The sequence below is a fragment of the Phacochoerus africanus genome, chromosome 14 (assembly GCF_016906955.1).
Source record: "Phacochoerus africanus isolate WHEZ1 chromosome 14, ROS_Pafr_v1, whole genome shotgun sequence".
Taxonomy (NCBI): domain Eukaryota; kingdom Metazoa; phylum Chordata; class Mammalia; order Artiodactyla; family Suidae; genus Phacochoerus; species Phacochoerus africanus.
In genome coordinates, this window is record NC_062557.1 from 48,487,765 (window position 1) to 48,509,607 (window position 21,843).

The window sequence follows — 21,843 nt, forward strand, 5'->3', positions numbered from 1 at the left end:
GAGCTTACAGTTTCATTTTCTGCAAATAATCAGTCAAGTGTTCCAGCACTAGACTTTAGTTTTCCAGGTGCACCACTACAATCTAACATATCCAAAGTTATCTTTCTGGGTTTCTGTTTCATTCCATAGACCTGTCTGTTGAATTCTGTGCAGGCTCAGAGATGAAAAAGAGCAAGGTTTGCTCAGGTAATTGGTGAGGCTGGGCTCTCAGAGGAGTGAGGGTTCGGGTTGAAAGGTAGGGGCCCTACTTGTGCTGGTGGGACTTGAAGGTCAGGTTGTGTTTAGTTTATTGCACTATGCGGAGATGGAGGTTTTGAGTAGGGGTCTGGAGTGGGGCGTCACCGTGGCTGCTGGGGTAGACCCAGTGGGACCTGGTTGGACGTGACATGGACATGGACCAGCAACGGGTCAAGAGAGAGAAGCAGGTGGGTTCAGGTGTGACATGGAAGCAATATATGCTTATAGGATGCTCCAAGGTAGAACCTGAAAAAGGGTTGGCTTGGGCAGAAATGGGGGAGCCAAGGACTCTACCTTGGTATGGCATCTGAATGACCCAGATAATTGTTCTATTCATCAAGTATTTTCCAGGTTGTAAAAACTTAGATCGTGATGGTTTGATATAACACTATGGAGGACTGATAATAATTTTTAGCAAACGTTGAGTGCTTGTTCTGCGCATCTGCCCTGTGTGAGATGTTCTTATGTGCATATCTTGACCCTCCCCCCATCCCTATGAGACATGTGCCCTGATTTCTATTGCACAGATGAGAAAAATTAGCCTTAAGGAGGTTGTCGCTTGCTTCAGGTCGCACAGCTGGCAATCTGGGAACTGAACCACGTTTATCGTGCATCTGCAGTGAAAAGGCACGGAAGGCTCTGGGTAGCTCTCTGTGCACATGGGATCCAAGCTCTTCCAGAGTTGGGCTGCACATGGAGCCCTACCTGGGGCCCACTTGCCGCTCCAGGGCCCTCTTGTCTTTGAGTGGCAGGCCTTCCCTGAGTGTGCTTTCTATTCATAGGCCCTAGAAGATGATCTTTCGGGGTCAGTTGTTTTTCTTCGGATTGGTCAGGACTCTTGGTGGAAGTGGCCAGAACCCAGGTCTCACCAGACTACGTGAAGAGACTGTTTTGGTTTTCAGAACTGGGAGGTCCAGAGAGTCAGTCTATCTGGCCTGAGGCATAGCTGGATTCCAGGGTTCAAACAATCTTCCAGGCCAGTGCTGTCCAGCACGGGCATGTGTGGCAATTTAAATTTAACTTAATTAAAATGAAGTACAATTAAAAAGTCAGTTCCCTAGTTGCTCTAGCCACATTGCCAGTGGTCAGTAGTCACATGCGACTGGTGCTTTCTGTACTGGACAGCAGATACAGAACATCTCCAGCACAGAAAGTTCTGTTGGACAGCACTGGACAGACTCCCCTGGACAAACCCAGAGCTTCTACCTAGACTGTGACAGGTCACATGCTGCATAGAGATGTTCCCAGACCTCCAGAACCAGGTGTCTGAGCTGCATAAATCCAGTGCCACTAGGTGGGGCCAAGGAGGCAGCCGTCAGCAGGCTCTTTGGCAGCTAGGAGCTCACACCTGGCTCCTGTCTCTTTGGGCCTGAGAACAGGTGAACTGGCCAACACTCAGTTCAGATGTAATAAGTTGTGGGCCCTGGCTCCTCCTGCATTCACACTCAGACCCCTTCCGCACACGGGTGCATGCATGCAGACCCAACCACACACACATCTGTCACTCAGGGTCACACTCTGAGAAACACAGCCCCCAAAAGGCATGAGTGTGGTCAATGCCACATTTTGTTGTAACAGCAACAAAGATAGCACCTTCTCTGTTCTCTCATTCCCCTCTCACAACTGTCCCCTGAAGTGGCGCCGGCTGTTCTCCCCATGTTATTTTTATTTTTAATTTTTTTGGCTGCATCCACAGCTTGAGGAAGTTCTGGCGGCCAGGGATCGAACCTGCACCACAGCTGCAACCAGAGCCAGCAGTGACAAAGCCGGATTCTTAATCCACTGAGCCATGAGGGAACTCCTGTTCTTCCCATTTTATTTTATTTTTTTAATTACTCAATGAATTTTATTACATTTATAGTTGTACAGTGATCGTCACAACCCAATTTTATAGCATTTTCATCCCAAACCCCCAGCCCATCCCTCACCTCCCAGCCTGTCTCATTTGGAAACCATAAGTTTTTCAAAGTCTTTGAGTCAGTATCTGTTCTGTAAAGAAGTTCGTTGTGTCCTTTTTTTAGATTCCACATGTAAGAGATAGCACATGATGTTGGTGTCTCACTGTCTGACTAACTTCACTTATCATCATAGTTTCTAGGTCCATCCATGTTGCTGCAAATGCCGTTCTTAGTTTCCTTTTAATGGCTGAGTAATATTCCACTGTGTATATGTACCACATCATCTTGATCCACTCCTCTGTTGATGGACATTTAGATTGTTCCCATGTCTTGGCTATTGTATAGAGTGCTGCAGTGAACATTGGGGTACATGTATCTTTTCAAGTCATGGTTTTCTCTGGATAGATGTCCAGGAGTGGGATTGCTGGATCAAATGGTAATTCTATTTTTAGTTTTCTAAGAAATCTCCATACTGTTTTCCACAGTGGTTGGACCAATTTACATCCCCACCAACAATGTAACAGGGTTCCCTTTTCTCCACACCCTCTCCAGCATTTATTGTTTGTAGACATTTTGACGATGGCCATTCTGGCTGGTGTAAGGTGGTACCTCAGAGTGTTGTTCTTCCCATTTTAAATAGAAAAGGAGGAGTTCCCGTTGTGGCTCAGTGGGAACGAACCCAACTAGCATCCATGAGGACTCGGGTTCAATCGCTGGCCCTGCTCAGTGGGTTAAGGCTGTGGTGTAGGCCACAGATGCGGCTTGGATCCTGCATTGCTGTGGCTGTGGTGTAGACCACAGCTGTAGCTCTGATTTGACCCCTATCCTGGGAACTTCCATATGCTGCAAATGAGTCCCTAAAGAACAAAAAAAAGAAAAAGAAAGAGGTTCATTGCAGCAGCGCTATTCTCAATAGCTAAGACATGGAAACAACCTAAATGTCCATTGACAGATGAATGGATTAAAAAGATGTGGTACATATACACAATGGAATACTACTCAGCCATAAAAAGGAAAACATAATGCCATTTGCCACAACATGGATGGAGCTAGAGACTCTTATACTAAGTGAAGTTAGTCAGAAAGAGAAAGACAAATACCATATGATACCACTTTTATCTGGAATCTAATATACAGCACAAATGAACCTTTGTAAAGAAAAGAAACTCATGGACTTGGAGAACAGACTTGTGGTTGCTAAGGGGGAGGGGGAGGGAATGGACTAGACTGGAAGTGTGGCGTGAATAGATAGAAACTATTGCCTTTGGAGTGGATAAGCAATGAGATCCTGCTGTATAGCACAGGGAACTATATATCTAGTCACTTGCGATGGAACATGATGGAAGATAATGTGATGAAAGGAATATATATTCATATGAGTGACTGGGTCACTTTGCTGTACAGTACAAGTTGACAACACTATAAATCAACTATAATGGAAAAAATGAAAATCATAAAAAACAAAACAAAAAATAATTTAAGCAAGACGGATTTAGATAAAAACAAAATAGAAACAAATACTGTTATATTCTCACTGGAAATAAAATTAAATAGCATAGCCACTGAATATATTGATAGCTTACTTTTCAGCAGCAAAAGTAAGTGGACCAGCTAGGGTATTTATTTCTAAAGAATTTACAGTGTTTTATAAGAAAAATTTAAAGAATGGCAGTATCATTAAATCAAAAAATATTTTTGAAGTCAGATTTATACCAACCAAAAAGGTTTCTATGATTGAAACTATAAATTACTAGTATGTTGACCTCACATATAATGGTATAGTTCAGTCGAAAATTATCCTCATCCTAAGTGTAATATATTTCAGTCTTCATAAAATAATGTAAGATTAAACATGCATTGGGGAGTTCCCATCGTGGCACAGTGGTTAATGAATCTGACTAGGAACCAAGAGGTTGGGGGTTCGATCCCTGGCCTTGCTCAGTGGTTTAACGATCTGGCATTGCCGTGAGCTGTGGTGTAGATTGCAGATGCAGCTTGGATCCCGCGTTGCTGTGGCTCTGGCGTAGGCCGGCGACTGCAGCTCCGCTTCGACCCCTAGCCTGGGAACCTCCATATGCCCCGGGAGCGGCCCAAGAAATGGCAAAAGATAAAAAAACCCAAACCCAAAACAAAACAAAAAACATGCATTGGACGGCAACTATAGTTTTTAGAGCTTTCTGCCAATGTGAGAATAATATCATATTTTGGAAAAAAATAAGAAGAGGAATTCCCATTTTGGCTCAGTGGATTAAGAACCCGACATAGGGTCCATGAGGATGCAGGTTCAATCCCTGGCCTCGCTCAATGGGTTATGGATCTGGCATTGCTGTACGCCGAGGTGTAGGCCGGCAGCTGCAGTTCTGACTTGACCTCTAGCCTGGGAATAGCCTGGGAACTTCCATATGCTGCAGGTGGAGCCATAAAAAAAAAAAAAAGGAAAAAACCAAGGCTGGGGGAGGTTAAGCATCTGCCTGGTCACGTGGCTGGTACGAGACGCAGTGAGTTCTGATTGGGGTTGTCTGACGCCAAAGGCTCTGTCATTCTCTTCTCTCGATCGTACTTAATTTTGAGCACAGGCACAAAGGCAAACCCAGTGATCCCGCTCAGGCAGATTCAGGTGTGAAAGGGTAAAATGGTTCTGCGCTCACCCAGACACCCATCAGTGCTGCTGGTCCCCCAAGGCTCGAGAGGCTCACGGAGCGATGGGGGGAGTAAAGTGGGAGGGACGGCTGCTGCTTCCCAGGGTGCGAGGCACGGTGCATGGAAAGTCTCTTGGTGACGTGTCAAGTGCTGTCAACGGGGGCGGTTGTACCTGGGTCCGGGGTATTTTGAGTGGTATGAGGCTGGAGGATGAAAGTGGGGCTGGCTTCCTGATACCTGACCTTTGCTACTTCCTCTGTTTACACTTGAGCCTAGGACCTCCGGGGTGCAGCCATAACCCCCCCACCCCACCCCCCGCTCTTTCCCTTGGGACCCTGTTAGTTTCTGGTCACGTGGGCCTGGGCGGGCTGTGTTAGAGAAGACACATAAGACAACTCTGTTTTGCATGGCTTGGGCTCCCCCGCTGGGGCCCTTGTTCCTCGGAGTGAGCTGGGACCCAGGCTTTGTCAGGGGAGCCCCTGCAACATCTGCACGCCTGCCCCTCACATGGGGTAGGCTCGGGAATTTAAGTGTCTGAGACAGGAAGACCATGCGGATTCTAAGTTTAAAAAAAACATGTTTTGCCTGTATTTTTGTCGGGTCTCCCGCTCCCACGAGTAGTCAAAGGCACGTATGGAGCAGGTAGGATCGTGTCTGCGTGGCGGGGGCTGAGCATCCAGAATGAGGTGGATGACTGCAGCTTTTCAACCAGCTGCACCCCACCTGCTCCCCTCCAGGTCAGCCACTCGGAGCTCTCAGCCCACACATGCCCTGAGCCAAGGCCCGAGGGGGCAGCCATCTCCCTAAATGGCTGTGTAATACATAATGTAGCTGGAAAGAGTGCAAAACAGCAGAATGGAGAAGCAACGAAACTGAAGAGGAAGTGGTGTATTGGCTAAAGAGTCTCTTGCCTGAGCAGAAGTAAGGAGGTTTGGCTACAGAAGAGAAAGAAGGGGTAGGTAGAGATGATTGTGGCTATTCTGAAAGGGACATCTGGAATTTTTGCAGGATGTCTCTGTACAGCATCCAGGTTCACCTGGAAACATCATGCACCTCCTCTCCTCCCATTTTTATTTATTTTTTCGCTCCCTCTTTTTTTTTTTCTTTTTAGGGCCACACCCGAGGCATATGGAGGTTCCCAGGCTAAGGGTCGAGTTGGAGTTGGAGCTGCCAGTCTACGCCACAGCCACAGGCACAGGATCCAAGCTGCGTCTGCGACCTACACCACAGCTCACAGGAGCCAGCTGTGAGGATATCTGGGGGAAGAGCATTCCAGGTGATGGGAGCAGCATGTGCAAAGATCTTGAGGCTTGAAATGAGAAAGCGGGAGGGGCAGGGGGTGGGATGGGAAGCCGGCATCTCCAGGGGGTGGGCAAGGTGGGAACACAGACAGTTCTACCAGACACCAGCAGGTGGCGCTGCTTGCGGGGGACTGCTAACTCTTTGGCGGCCAGCAGAGTGGGCGGGTGAGCAGGTGCGCTTTGACTTCAGGTTTGTAAGTTGAAACATGGGGAGACTGACCAGGGCCAGCAGAGCAGGTGATGATTTCCTGACTGTTCCGATCCCTCAGATGTGTGGTTTGCAGGGTTTCTTCGCTCATCTCTTTGGTGGCTGCTGGGTATCCGCGTCTTGCCCCTCTCCCTTCGCTTCTCGCTCTTGCTCTCTCATTCTCTGCTTCTCCTCTCTCTCTCGCTGAGCCCTGGTGCAACTGGTTCCTATCTCAGAGATTATTCACTTGCTTTCCTGATTGGTAGCTCCGGTGGAAGGTGTGTGAGTTGGAAGAGACTGTTCATCACTTTTGTGCCTGCCCCTCCTTCCTGGGGCTCCAGTTCTCCAGGGAAGGTCAGGGCTCGGGCACTGACCCCCATCAGAAGAGAATGTTGCTGGGGACCCCTCACTCCAGGACCCCTGGGGCCCGTCTCCCAGTGCTGGCCCTGCTCACCTCTGGCACCTCTGGCAAGCAGCTGCAGCCGCAGCCTCTCATCATCCCTGACAGTGGGAACCAGGGCTTGAGCCGAGACAGGAGATCTGGACAGCAAAACAGATGGCACAGGACAGCAGAGGATCAGTCACCGTAGGGACTGTTATAATGGGTCATTTCAGCTGGCCAAGATAAAGTGTCTCCTTTGCCCCCATTAGGACATGCTCTTTGAGTTATTTCTTGGCAGAGAATGAACTGGCTCCAAGCTGGAGTTGACCTCCTGGCTCCGCTCAGGGCTAAGGGTGTGGGGTGAGCATAGTGGTTAAGAGCTTAGTGTTTTTATGTCTCCTGCTGGGTGGGAAGTCCAGCTCTGCATCTTACCGTGGGACCCCAGGTCAAATGCTTAACCTTTCTGTCTTTTGGCTGCTTCATCTGTAAAATGGGAGCACCAGGAGTAGCACCATATAGGTTGTCCTGAGGTCTGAGTCAACATGTGTAAAATGCTTCCCACGGCACACGTGGGGAATGCAGTGAAATTGCTTGCTCGCCTAACTCTATCTTATTTACTAATAATTAAGGCTGTATTATTACTTACCCCGTGTTGTTAATTTATTGATGTTAATAAAATAACAGCAATGGAGTGGTGACATTATTAGTAAATATATAGAGCTTTTGGGTCGACCTAGAAAATAGGACCGAGACATTTGCTTCAAGCTCACCTCCCCATGCTCACCTTGGTACTTAACACGCAAAAATCAAAAATCATTATCCATGTATGCAGGTCTGTGTATGCAGGTCTGTGTCTTTACTGGGAAGGTGATATCACCCACTGCTAAAGAAAATGTGAGGAGTTCCCGTCGTGGTGCAGTGGTTAACGAATCCGACTAGGAACCATGAGGTTGTGGGTTCGGTCCCTGCCCTTGCTCAGTGGGTTAAGGATCCGGTGTTGCCGTGAGCTGTGGTGTAGGTTGCAGACGCGGCTCGGATCCCACATTGCTGTGGCTCTGGCATAGGCTGGTGGCTACAGCTCCGATTAGACCCCTAGCCTAGGAACCTCCATATGCTGCAGGAGCGGCCCAAGAAATGGCAAAAAGACAAAAAAGAAAAAGAAAAAAGAAAATATTTTCATAGGATAGGCATAGGATAGTAGTTTTCAAAGTGACAAGTTCCTGTTGTGGCTTAGTGGGTTAAGAACCTAACACAGACTCTGCCTTGAGGGTCCCTCGGGCCTAGTTTGGAGCCCAAATGCATTTCCTTTGCTGATTAACTGAGAGGCCAGTTCTCACTGGTCTGGTCTGGGGTGTTGCCAGCCAATCTCAAACCCAAGGTCAAATTCTCAGGTTCCCTGAAAGGCCAAGAACTGGGCAATTGAGTGGGAAGGGGGTGACCTTGGCGACAGTTTCTGTCACCTATACCCACATCCTTAGAAAGGAACCTCACGGGAGTTCCTGTCATGGCTCAGCAGTAATGAACCCAAATAGTATCCATGAGGGTGTGGGTTTGACCCCGGGTCTCCCTCAGTGGCTTAAGGATCCGGTGTTGCCATGAGCTGTGGTGTAGGTTGCGGATGAGGCTTGGATCCCGAATTACTGTGGCTGTGGTGAGGGCCAGCAGCTGCAGCTCTGGTTTGACCACTAGCCTGGGAACTTCCATGTGGTGCGGCCCTAAAAAGCGGGGGAAAAAAAAAAAAAGCAAAAAAAAAAAAAAAAGAAAGGAGGAGCCTTAAGATAGTAAAGACCACCTCATCTAGGCTTCCGCCTTCAGTTCTTAACCGCTTGTCTTCACTGTCCTGCCCCATCCACCTCAAACCTCATTCTGCATCTCGTGGGTGTGCATAGAACTTGCAGCCCTCATTTTACAGCTGAGAAAACACTGCGAATGTAAGAAGGAAGGGGCGTATGGATACTGAGAGGACAGATCCGCTGCAGAAGCAGGTTCTCCTGACCCTGGCCCAGTGCTCTTTGCACATGCATCTGCTGGGTCACGGTATGCACGCATGTGAATACATGTGCCTTCCCCACACACGTGCACATGTGTGTACATTTGAGGATGGGTATTGGCAAGGGTGGTGTGGGGTTTTTTTTCTTCACCTTTTTGTTTTGACGATGACCAACCTATGCAAAAATGAGAATAGCCCAATGAGAGTCTATATTCACCTAGATTCATCACTTATTAACATTTGCACAGGGAGTTCCCATTGGGGCTCAGCGGCTTAGGAACATGACTAGTATCCATGAGGATGTGGATTTGACCCCTGGCCTTGCTCAGTGGGTTAAGGATCTGGTGTTGCTGCAAGCCGCAGTGCAGGTTTCAGATGCGGCTTGGATCCCATGTTCCTGTGGCTGTGGCACCTGCAGCTCTGATTCTGCCCCTAGCCTGGGAACTTCCATATGTCGCAGGTGCAGCTCTAAAAAGAAAAAAATTGGGGGCTCCCGTTGTCGCACAGCGGAAACCAATCCGACTAGTATCCATGAGGATGCGTGTTCAATCCTTGGTCTTGCTCAGTGGGTGGGGGATTCCGTGTTGCTGTGAGCTGTGGTGTAGGTGGCAGATGCAGCTTGGGTCCTGCGTGGCTGTGGCTGTGGCTGTGGCGTAGGCCAGCAGCTGTAGCTCCGATGAGACCCCTAGCCTGGGAACCTCCATATGCCTTGGGTGCGGCCCTAAAAAAAAATTGCAGTTATTCTCATTCTTTTTCTATATAATGAGAGTAAAATAGAAAGAGTTAAGTTGCAGACATCGTGATACTTTGTATGCCAATATTTCAGCAGATGTCTTTCCCAAATAACATCATTTTCTGATATAACTACAATATTATTATCACATGTAAGAAAATGAATATTAATTTAGCAGTGTAACAATATGTTGTCCATATCCAAATATTTCCCAAGTTTAAATATGGATTGTATATTAAATTACATTATTGCCTTATTATTAATGGTCTCTCTTTGCACTTGGTTATCACATCTCTTTAATCCCTTTAAATGTGGCTTGCAAAGTTGTTTTGTGCAATGTCCCACATTTTTGGATTTGTCCAAATGTTCCTTTTTTTCTCATGTTTCCCTTGAATAGGCTTGATTTTACTGAAGGAAAATAAAATGAGTGACCCATATGCTGGCAGTGAGGAGGAAAGGAGAAATTCCAGTTTTATCTTCGGGGGCAGATTTAGGCCATCCTACCTTCTGCTTGAGTAGGGTCCAGAGGATTGTCCCAAAGCCTGTCACTCATGGGCTGGGTTGTACATCTGGGTCTGTTTGGTGTTTCCAGGGCCTCTTCCTGGAAAGTTCTCCCTTTGACTCACTTTGGGGGATGCTCCCCTTGGGTGAAGGAGTGATGTGGTTTTCTTACTTGTCTGAAGCTATTATTTTGCTCCTTCATGTGTTTCTTTGTCCATTGGATGGAGATCTCGTATGTTAATCCGCTAGCTTACTAGTGACAGACATCTAACTCAAACTAGTTTAAGAAAAAAAAAAAATCTGTTTCCCAAAGGGATAACAGCTTCAGGAATGGCTGGATCCAGGTGAGTCAGAAAATATCATTAATTTGCTTGTCCCTATCTCTTGGCTCTGCCTTCACTTCACTTATAGGCAACTCTCCTCTCATAAGATAGCTGCTGACTTTGGAAACCCCAGGGGTAGTAAGAAAAAATTAAGGTTTTCACTTGTTTGGACCTACTTGGTTTATACGTCCATCTCCAAAGTAGTCACTGTGGCTTGATGAGTAGAATACATGGATTGGCCAGGCCTTGACCAAGTACCTACCCACCCAGAGCTCCAGGGTGGGTAGGTTGAGAAAGGGGCAGCCCCATCTGAACCACAAAAACCAACAGTGGTGTCAGGGTACTCCCCAAGGGAAAATCAGGGCCTGGCAACCAGAAGAACAGCCCTGGTGTCTAAGCTGGCAGAAAAACCAACTCCACTGCACGGGTGACAGGCATGGTGAGCCTCTGATTGGTTGAGTTCCCTCCTAAGCCCCTGGGCTTGCCATCCTCTCCATTTTGTGGGAGTCAGCGACTACAGAAGTCACTTGTGTCTGGGTCCCAGCTCTGCTTCTTCTTCTTCTTTTTTTTTTTGTCTTTTGTCTTGTTGTTGTTGTTGCTATTTCTTGGGCCGCTCCCGCGGCATATGGAGGTTCCCAGGCTAGGGGTTGAATCGGAACTGGAGCCACCGGCCTACGCCAGAGCCACATCAACGCGGGATCCGAGCCGAGTCTGCAACCTACACCACACAGCTCACGGCAACGCCAGATCGTTAACCCACTGAGCAAGGCCAGGGACCGAACCCGCAACCTCATGGTTCCTAGTCGGATTCGTTAACCACTGCGCCACGACGGGAACTCCCCCAGCTCTGCTTCTTTGGAGCTGTGTGATCCTGGTCAGAAGAGGTTACCTCTCTGGATCTCAGTTTACGCATCTAGCAAACAGGGATGATATTAATATTCCTTCCTTACAGAGCTGCGAGTATCCAGTGGAATAATAGGTGTGAATGTGCGTGCAACTGTAAAATGCTGCATCAAGAGGGTGGTGTTTGTTAGCCCCCAAGGTGTTTCTCCTGCTTCAGGGTGAGCAGAGCCTGCCCTTGAAAATGCTCCCGGGACTGTTGGGATGGTGCCTGCATCAGGCTGTGGACCCTCGCGATGGGTGGGGTGATTCCTCCACAGGTGACCATAGAATGGGGCGCAGCACTTCCTGCAAGGGGACCATCTGAGCCCTTGTCGTTCTTTGAGCCCCAGATGAGGAAGGGATGATGGTGGAAGTAAATGGGCTGGAGGAGAAGGCTCCCAAAAATACTTTTCCTCCAACCCTGGAAGAATCAGAGCCGCGTCTGCGACCTACACCGAAATGCTGCATCCTGAACCCACTAAACGAGGGCAGAGATGGAACATGCAACCTCATGGTTACGAGTTGGATTCGTTTCTGCTGCGCCACAACAAGAACTCCAAGAATTTTTAACTTGTTTGCACCCCCTCCCTGTCACCCAGGTGTAGACCCTTAAGTCAGACTCAGCTTGTCCAGTGTTGGTCCTAGAGAGGTCCCCCCCTCATTTAGAAACAGGAGACAGATACTAGTATCTTCCTCCATAGACTCGTCTAACAGCTGGGGGAGGGCAGGGACTTTTGGGTGCCCTGAAAGGGACTTTGGAGTTGGATCCACTGCTTTGAGGTCTCTCCTTGCCAGACTCACACGGCTGTGCCAACCTGGACAGGGGCTTCCAACGTGGACCTCCTCTCAGTCACCCTGTCTGAGTGTTCGCCCCCCGTGAGAGGGTGGAGGGTGGGTCTCCAAGCCTGCGTCAGCGATGCGCTGCCCTCCCCTCCAGCCAATCTGGTTCCATGTCGCCAAAAACAAAAGAACACAAACCAAACACACACAAAAACCTGGGAGAGATTTTTCAGGGGCCAAGGAAGCTCCGACTCCAGGGCACATGGTGCCCCTGGTGGGACTTCCCTCCCTGCCTTCCTTTCTCTTGCTCCTCTCCATCCTTACTCCCAACAAGATTAATTGCGAGCGAGCGTGCCTTGGCTGTCATCTTGGCGGTGGAGGTGACGGTGACCTCTAGGACCTCTGCCCTCCCGGGGTGTACGGTGTACGTGTACTGTAACAGACAGACCGAAACACGCAGCAAACAGACAAATGGATAAAAACCCCTCAAATCCCCTCCTGAAGCTAGAATACATTGTCACAGAGGAAACAAACCCGGGGCCAGATGCAGAAAAAACCAAAGGATGTGGTCTAGGTGAGGGGTCAAGGAAGGCCTGTTTGGGGAGAGGATCTTTGGGACAGGTCAACAGGGGCCAAGGGTCATTTCCCCATTGGATCTTCGGGGGTTAGCCTGCTGGATGCCCCTTCTAAACTCATTCCCACACATCCCACTGCCTCGACAGCCCGATGGGTCGAGACTGTTTTACTCCAGGGTCTCTAAGATGGGACCCCTGGGAGTTCCCATGGTGGCACAGTGGTTAACAAATCTGACTAGGAACCATGAGGTTTCCGGTTCGATCCCTGGCCTTGCTCCGTGGGTTAAGGATCCGGCATTGCCTTGAGCTGTGGTGTAGTTTGCAGACACGGCTCAGATCCCGCGTTGCTGTGGCTGCAGTGTAGGCTGATGGCTACAGCTCCGATTTGACCCCTAGCCTGGGAACCTCCATATGCCGCGGGTGCGGCCCTAGAAAAGGCAAAAAGACAAAAAAAAAAAGACCCTCACGAAGGTCACTGCTGGCCTTGGCTGGAGACAGTTGTATGGCAAGTCTCACGTGTTCTCTGCGTGACAGGTTTGATGGATGGTGTTCACACACAGCTGGCTGCTGAGCCCAGCTGCCCATAACCTTGAAACTGCTCTAATGCATTCAGAAGAAGGAAATAATTGGGAACTTGGGTCCTTTAGTTATTAGCTGTGACCCCAGCAGCCTCATGACTGTGAGTGAGGAGGGGGTGAGGCAGTGGAGAACACTGATGGGAGCAAAGAGTTAGGAGCCTTGGGGTGAAAGGGAAACAGCTGGTGCAGTTTCTGAAGCTGCTTTGGGACTTGGAAGAGGAGCAGGATAGCAGGAACTAAATGGGGTTTTCTTAAGGATGGAGGGAGTTGCTCCTCAAAAGGGCTTAGAGTGCAACAGGGGTGATATAGGCTAGACAGCTGGGAGAACTTTCCTGGTGGGAAGGGCAGAAAGGCCCCAGAAAGGAATCCTGGTGAAAAGCTTGCAAATTGCAGACTCTGAACTGCTCAACGGGAGGCCTCAAGCTCCTGGCTGGGCAAAGCTCAGGGAATCTGTGTCTATAAGGAAGATAAGCTCTGTGTTTGTCTTAAGGCTAAAACGACTTAAAGTCAGGGTGGGAAAGAGCAATTAAACACATCAATGGGTTAGAGTCCAGAGTCCATTGTGGAGCAAAACTCCAATTCTGTTTAGATAAAAAGGCTTTGATTATTCCCGCCCGTAGGGGCAATTCCCCCTAGAAAGGAGTCTCCGAGCCAGGGTGGGTTCTTTCGGGACCCGGAGAAGCAGATTAGTTTAGATAACAGGAAAAAAAATAATTAGGATTTATTGGGAATCAGGTCAGTGGGGCTACAACCTATGACTTTTCTCCTTGACCTGGCTTGTGAATGATCTGTGGTCCATACAATGTGATCTCTATGTTCTGCTTTGACACACACACACACACACACACACACACCCTACATTACTGTTGGGCTTCACCCCACAGGCCTGCAAGCCCTGTACTTGCCCAGCCTTGAACGGGAAGAAAGAGCCCTGAGTCAGCGCCAGAGACATCCATCGATGGTTGAATGGATGGAGGATCTTAATGTCTGAAACAAGGTCCTGGGGTGACACCCACTGTGTGAGGCAGATGGAGGGCAGGACACGGCAGCAGTCTTTGCTCCCGGAGAGGACAGGGAGGTTACCAGTTATAAGGGGGAGCTGCCATCAGGTTGGCTCATTGGTTACCAGGGAAACGCATAGAGAGGGGCACCCCTCCACCCTTTGGTAGGCGAGTAGAGATGCTCTGATCGAAAGATTAGAACGACCACTCGCTGGGGCCGAGGTCAGGTATGTAGGCTTACTGATCAGGAAGGTCAGTCCTATGAGTAGGATGTAGGTGAGGCAGGTGCTGTCCAGTAGGGGATGTACAGAGAGCAAGAGAACGGTCATCTTGGGGGGGGCTGACCATACACGCTTCGGGACGGGTAAGGTCCCCATCCATGCAAACTACTGCCTTTGGAACGGCTGAGCAATGAGATCCCGCCGGGTCGCACTGGGAACTCTGTCTAGTCACTTAGGATGGAGCATGATAATGCGAGAAAAAAAGAACGTGTCCATGTATGTGTAACTGGGTCCCCATGTTGTACAGGAGAAAAAAAAAATTGTATGAGGGAAATAACAGTTAAAAAAAAAAAAAAAAAGATCCCCAGCCATTAGACCATCGATATCTCTGATGTTGACTCGACTCTGGTCTCCCGGCTGGACAAGAACAGGGCTGGCAGGTCTGAGGGGTACAGCCCATCAGACCCCCATGGAGTGTGTCGGGAATGCACACGCATTGCACAGGCCATCTAGATCCTTGGTCAGCTGCGGTGTCTGTGTGTCCGTGTGCAGTAAACCACCCCACCTCCGGCCGGTAAACAGGAGCACCCCGGTCTCTCCCAGGGCTTGTGCAGACAGTAAGCATATACAAGTCAAAAGGGAAAAAGGAGAGCCAAATCGAGCCTCTAAAGTTAGAGTCAGAAACCCCCTCAGGTGCTTGTCCTCTTTTTAATTTTTTTTTTTTAAGGGCCGCACCCTCGGCATATGGAAGTTCCCAGGCTAGGGGTCCAATTGGAGCTGCAGCTGCCGGCCTACACCACAGCCACAGAAATATGACACACCGAGCTGTGTCGGTGACCTACACCGCAGCTCACGGCAGCACCGGATCCTTAACCCACTGTGCGAGGCCAGGGATAGAACCCATATCCTCATGGGTGCTAGTTGGCTTCTTAACCTGCTGAGCCACAATGAGAACTCCAGCTTGCCTTAATTTTTGTCAAGCTGGGTTACAGGCATACTCATTTCATTGCACCTCACTTTCTTGCATTTCGCAGATATTGCATTTTGTTTTGTTTGGTGTTTACAAATTGAAGGTTTGTGGCAACCCTGTGTTGTCAGATGATGGTTAACTTTTTTAGTAGTATTTTAATTTTTATTTATTTGTTTATTTTTATTATTATTATTTTTGTCTTTTTGCCTTTTCTAGGGCCGCTTCCACAGCATATGGAGGTTCTCAGGCCAGGGGTTGAATCGGAGCTGTAGCCACTGGCCTACACCACAGCCACAGCCACACCAGATCCGAAACACATCTGCAGCCTACACCACAGCTCACGGGAGCGCTGGATCGTTAACCCACTGAGCAAGGCCAGGGATCAAACCCACAACCTCATGGTTCCTAGTCGGATTCATTAACCACTGCGCCACGACAGGAACTCCTAGTGGTATTTTTAAATTAAAGCATGTGCATTCTTTTTTTAGACAGAGCGCTATTTCACACTTAATACACAGTCTAGTGTACATGTACCTGTTCTGGAAAACCAAAAATTTCATGTGACTTGCTTTCTGGCGGTAGTTGCTTTTTTGCAGTGGCCCGGAACCAGACCTACAATATCACCCAGGTATGCCTGTGTTTGGTTTCCCAGGGCGCAGTCCCTGTGAGCAAAGACTCAAAACAGCCCACTGAGAATGGCCACTTAAAGAGGACTTATGAGGTGCTTTTGCAGGCATGCTCATTTAATTAATGATAACATCCGTCGTTTTAACTTATTTATAAAACTAACATGTGGTCCTTATAAATTTATAAGTAGAATTGAAATACCAAGACAACAATAAAAGTCATCATAATTCCAGCAATAAGCACCATTAATGTTTTTTTCCTCACTGTGGACATTTTATCTATACTTTTTATTGTGGAAAATATGAAGCATACACCAAGTCAGAGGAACAGCGTAATGAAGGCCCCCCCCAATTATCCACATTCTGCCCTTTTTGTCTCATCTATACCTCTACACACGCCACATGCCCACTCTAATATTATTACTCATATTATTAATTTCTTCTTTGAGGTAAGATTTATATATGTTGAAATGCACAAATCTTAATTATATATTTTGGACACATGGATCCCGCCATCCCATTCTGATAGAGAACCTTTCTATCTCTCCAGAAAATCCCCCACCCTCCGAGGCAATGACGGTTCTAATTTTTTTGCACCTCAGAGTGTCTAACTCTGTATAGATGGAATCATACAGTAAGCAGTTTTTGTATCTGGCTTTTTTTTCCCCCACTCAGTAATGTTTTGGAAATTCAGCCATGTTGTCGCATGCGTCAGGATTTTGTTCCTTTTTATTGCAGAGTGGTCTTCCACGGTGTGACCAGATTGCAGTTTGTTGATGGACCGTCTATTTTGAACAAAGCCACTTTGAACCTTTTCGTACATGTCTTGGTGTGTGGACCCTGCACGTTCATTGCATCCTTGCAAGAACCTAGCGGGATGGCACTGTTGTTACCCAGCGTTCTTTTACAGATGAAAAAAAACAGGCTCAGAGAGGTTACATTTGTAGCCCAAGGCCACACAGGTAGTAAAAGATGAAAATAGGGTTCTAGCTCAGGTTTATCTGATGGCGAGAGCTTTTAGTTTTTTTTTTTTTTTTTTCCCCCCTTATTGCAGTATCTTTGCATCACAGCTGACTGAGGTCAGGAAGTATAGGCACAAATGGGTCCTCCCCTCAGTGGCCTGTCATTCATAACTGAGTTTCAGCTCAAGGACAGCAGGTGGTCTTGATGATAATGACCCTGAGTCACCAAGAAAAGATTCCATTAAACCTATATTTGAAGAGGACAAAAATACAGAAGACATTTTAGAGATAGTTGGAGCCAAGGTCCTTACAATAAAAGCCAGCAAGCAACAAAGGAAAGTTGTGCTACTCAAAGCTCTGTTGTCTAGAAATCTCACTTAGGTGTAGTATGTCTTCTCCTGAGGAAAAAGGAGGTGTTCCTGGGTATGTAGAAAAGGATATAAATAATGCATGTATAAGAAACCACTCTGGTCTTTGTAGAGACAAATAGAATAGGTTTTTGGAGCGTCTGCTGGTTCCTGCTTTGCAAGATGTTGCTAAGCAATGCTGCTAACATTATGGAAAGACAGCTTTCCTCCCCACTTTTCCACTCACCCCAGACAGCCTAGAGTTGAAAGTGTCCTCAGTGCCCGTGTGGGTTTGTGAACCAGTGAGGTGGGGACAGACAGAACAGGGACGCTGGATGTGAGGGGACTGTGCTGCAGGCCACCCGCCTGCGGCCTCGTCTGCTCCCACTTCTTTGGAGTGACCCCTGGGCAGCCTCCGTGCAAAATCTACTTCTTCATGTTCGTCAGAGCTTCCACACATGGAGGGGTTCCCGTTGTGGCGCAGCAGAACCGAATCCGACTAGTATCCAGGAGGATGTAGGTTCGATCCCTGGCCTCGATCAGTGGATCGGGGATCTGGCGTTGCCGTGAGTTGTGGTGTAGGTTGAGGATGAGGCTCGGATCCCCGTTGTTGTGGCTGTGGTGGAGGTGGATGGCTACAGCTCCTGTTGGATCCCTAGCCTGGGAACCTCCATATGCCATGGGTGCGGCCCTAAAAAGCAAAAAAAAAAAAAAAAAAAAAAGTAAAATTTCACACATGGAAGAATCCTTTTGAATGTTTCTACTGTGGGAAATTATAGCCGTGCTGCTTAGAGTCGTGGATCCAAAATTCCGTAACTAGACCAAAAAGAAATATTTAAAATAACTTCGGTAACCCAAGAAATAGATGAAGAGCTCCTTTCTTCTTTCTCTTACCCCCTTTTTGTGACTCCTGAACAGGAAATCAGCAAATTCTGATTGACATCATGTGTCGCATGCGTCGCAGGCTCTGGGTACCAAATGATGTGCAGCGCAAGGACTGGATGCCTGCCACTGAGTGGGATCTGTGGGTTTCCTCGGGCATGGTTTCCTTTCCTTGGAGCTCGGAAATGCCATACAAGTCACCAGGATCTGTTTCCAAAATCGGAGCCAATTTCTTCGCAGATCCTCTGTGCCACATGATATGCATGGCTCAGGGAGGTAGGCTGAGCTGTGTTCCTCAGTCTTGGCTCCCATGCTGTTCTTGTCACTGAAGAACCCTGTTGTGGTGGGATGGACCCCTTTGGGGGCTGGCGGTGGGCTCTGGGAGGGGAGATTAGGAGCTGGGAGGAGAGTCAATAGGTTGGCAACGATCTCTCTTGCGCCTCGCTCTCTTTTCAAAATAGAAACGGCTTCCCTACCTCAGATGACCTTCCCAATCTTTCCCTCCCCTCCTCCCTGCCCTTCCCCCTCCTCTCCGCCTTCCTCCGCCGTCCCTCTTCCTCTAGCTCCTTTTCCTCTTAAGGTGGTATCCTAGCGATGCAACTGTAACGTGGCCCGGCAGGGGGCGCTAACGTACGCGCCAAGGATGAATGTCAGTCGCCTCCCCACCAGCACAGGTGTGAGTGCGGAAGTAAAACATGAAGGGCGTGCTTCTGAGGGATTTCTCCGAGCTGGTGTGTGAATGAGTGTGCCCCAAAAGGCATGATAGAGTGAGGTTGCCGGCCTGTCCTTTGCAGGTCTGAGTCGTATATGTATAACTCCTGCATTGCTCTGACGTTTGTGTGGTCCAGGGGGGTCGCTGGGGACACTGTCTCCTGCAGAAGGGGCGGAGCAAGACATCTGAAAGTAGCTAGTTTGGGTAAAAGGCCCCACCCCATGGCTCCCCAGCCCCTCTGGCCCCACACCTGCCCCCAATCCTAGCCTAGAAGAGGTGCATTCCTTTTGGAGAACAGTGGAGGCACTGGGAGTTGGAGGTGGGGTGGAACCGGGAGAGAGCACTTGCTCTGGGCTTGCTCTCAGACCTGGGCGCTGGCAGCAGGGCTGAGTCCCGGTTTCACACGGATGTGTCTCCTGGAGCGGCTTCCCCGGGCACAGAAGGCCCTTTTCTTCACGATCAAGCATGCGTGTCTGTCTGCCTCACCCCCACTGGCCCATTAGGAAGGGGCTGTGCAGCTGTCTGCCCTGTGTTCATGATTAACTGCCCTGCCCGCTCTTCACCCTCAGCTCCCACCCAGGCCCCCTTGGCCCCGGACTGGGGTAGAGACCCAGGCTGGCAGCTGCCTGGCACTTTGTTCTCAGGGACTGTGGGCTGGAAAAGGGGGAGAGCTGGAAGTGTCCAGCCTTCTTAATACACCTCCGAGCGCCCCACGGATGTGACCCTCGAAGACTTCTAAGTCACTTATTTGAAAACGTGTTCTCTTCCAAATGTTATGCTTTCTTCAAAGACGGTGTCTTCTTCTGGTGCAAGTGTACAGGTGTTAACCAAACACTTGTGTATTTTTCTCTTGTAACAGAAGTGCTTCAGGTGCTGAGCCTTTGCCAGGCAACCGTATTTGGTTAGAATTTCATAAATGTGTTTTTATGGGATGAATGACAGGTGACAATAGATTTTCATTTGGGGTGGTAATAATGTTTTTCTTTTGAAATTAATTAAGGAAAGAAGTGAGTGGATTTAATTAAAGCAAAATAATAAGTAAATAACCAAGTAGTATGGTGTAAGACACAAAAATTGTGAAGGTGGTACGTGGATGGCCTAATGTGGGGGAACAGTGGCTGGGCCACTCGCCCGTCGTGGGATGGTTTTACGGTGTCATGTGTGTTAGCCCTGTTTGTTCTGAGCAAGGATGGTCTTACATTTCCATAGCAGTTCTCGCACAAAGCTGGATGCATCCTAATTTTTTCACAAATATTGGTTCAATGGGCACGTCCAGCATAGATAGCCATTGCATTCTCTGCCATGGATGGGTTTCCTAATGCGTTGGTGTTACCTGTGCGGGTGTAGGCAGAAGGAAGGACTCCCCCAGCCCCAGGAAACTTCTCTCTCCTAGGGCCCTAGGAATCAGAAACCAGGTTATGGTCTCTTGGGGACAACCTTGTATTTCAGCCCCACTGGTGCTGGAAACACTGGGGTTTTAGAGGAGCTGAGAGGGCCTGGAACCCCAGAACAGCAAAGAATAACCTTACCTGCTAGGTGGAAAGAGTTTCCACTTTCTTCCCAATGCCCTGTTGCCCACAGATGCACTTGAGCTAAAATACCTCCCAGGCAGTGGGGCATGGGTGGAAGGCATCCATCCCTCCCTGGGAGGGACTCAGGCCTTGTACTGAGATGTGCCCTGCCCCTGTGTTTGGATAAAATATACCCTATGCTGGCCTAGACCTACAGTCAGTGCCCCCAGCACCCTACCCACCATGGAGAGGTTCTGTGTATGACAAAGGCCGGAGAAGCCCTCGGCTATGTGTGCTTGGGCTCTGCCCTCTTCCCCACTGAGGACACACTCATTTCCCCAGTCTTTTTCCAGACTGATTCTCAGGTCACTTACTGGTGTAGTCCTTGCTGCCAGCCTAGCTGCAATCCCAGGGGTGGGGCCTGGGGCACTCACTCTCTGGCTATAAATAGACGTCCATGGCTATATCTGTGATACCCCACCACCCAGGCAGACTCAGGGGGGGCCAAGGCTCTTGCTAATGGATGCTTCATAAATAAACCAGGCACGTTTTGGCACCACCCTGGTGCTTCCTGCCCTCCTTCCAGTTCCATTGCCAGCCAAGAGCTGTGCCCATTGGAGAGGTGGGGTTAAGGCCTCAGGCCCTTGAATTCATTCGCAGCCCCTTCCTCTCTCCAGCCAGGTCCCTTTTCCTGGCTGGCTTTTCTGTGCTTTCTTGAACACCAGACAGTAGAAAAAACAAGGCAAATTGCCTCAGGGACCTCTTTGGCCCCAACAGGGCTGTTTCCAAAGATGGACTAATTGGCTTGTTTTAATTCCCTCCAGCCCTCTGCCCGATTACCTTCCCTAGGGGGCTGGAAGGAGAAGCAAAGCCAGTAGTTAAGGACGGAAGAAGGGGGAGGTGGGGGTGGTGAGAGGGGCTAGGCTTCCTGGCAGCAGATGTAAGTCAATGAGTGGGGTTTAGGAGCACCCCGCGCCCTCCAGCCTGTAGTAGGAAACAGGCTAGGGCCCTTTTCCCACGGGCTGGCTTGACCTTCCCTCTTTGCGTTCTGAACCGAGGAGGAAGCGTGCAAGCGGTGTGCAGGAGGAGGGGAAGAATGCACGCGGGGTGTGTGCGGCAGCCCGCGCTGGGGCCCCGGCTGCTGGTAGGGTAGGGTCTCCACCCGCCTCCGCCCTCCCCCCGCCCCCCGCCCCGACACCGCGCCTCACGTCTCCCTGGCAACCTGGGACTCAGAAGTGCAGTGCAGGTGTCGCCGCGGGGACATCGATCGGGGACCCTAGGTTGTGTCAAACTCCCAGGTCCAGGAAAACCATTGTTAGCCAGAGGGGGCTGAAGCCAGCCTCTGTAGGCGCGGACTCTGCAGTGAATCCTTCCTCCACCCTCGCCCCACAATCCTTTCCCGAATTTGGGAAGATGTGAGGTGTAGCATCCGGTCGAGTCAAAACGCCAGGGAGCCCCGGCCGCGGAGGGCGGGCGCTGCGCACTTGGCGCGGGATGTCCTTCTAACCGCCCGGCAGCCTGGCCTCGGGCAGCGGAGGCCGCGGCGGTGCCCGCGCGCGGGGGCAGTTTCGCTTGGACTGAAGAAGCGCATTTCCTCTCGGTGC

The 21,843-nt window shown here is 49.4% G+C and overlaps 1 protein-coding gene across 3 annotated transcripts in view; it reads left to right on the plus strand.

Annotated features, from left to right (window-relative positions):
• The window catches only part of RAP1GAP2 (RAP1 GTPase activating protein 2), a 176,350-nt gene that overhangs the window by 21,690 nt on the left and 132,817 nt on the right, over positions 1–21,843 (plus strand). The window contains exon 1 of one of the 3 annotated variants that reach the window (XM_047758844.1): positions 21,250–21,654. The exons of the other annotated variants lie outside the window; for them this stretch is intronic. Within the exon in view, the coding sequence (XP_047614800.1) occupies positions 21,653–21,654 (2 nt within the window). The 5' untranslated portion in view covers positions 21,250–21,652. Of the gene's footprint in view, positions 1–21,249; positions 21,655–21,843 lie in introns of those variants that run through there. 3 annotated transcript variants of the gene reach the window in all.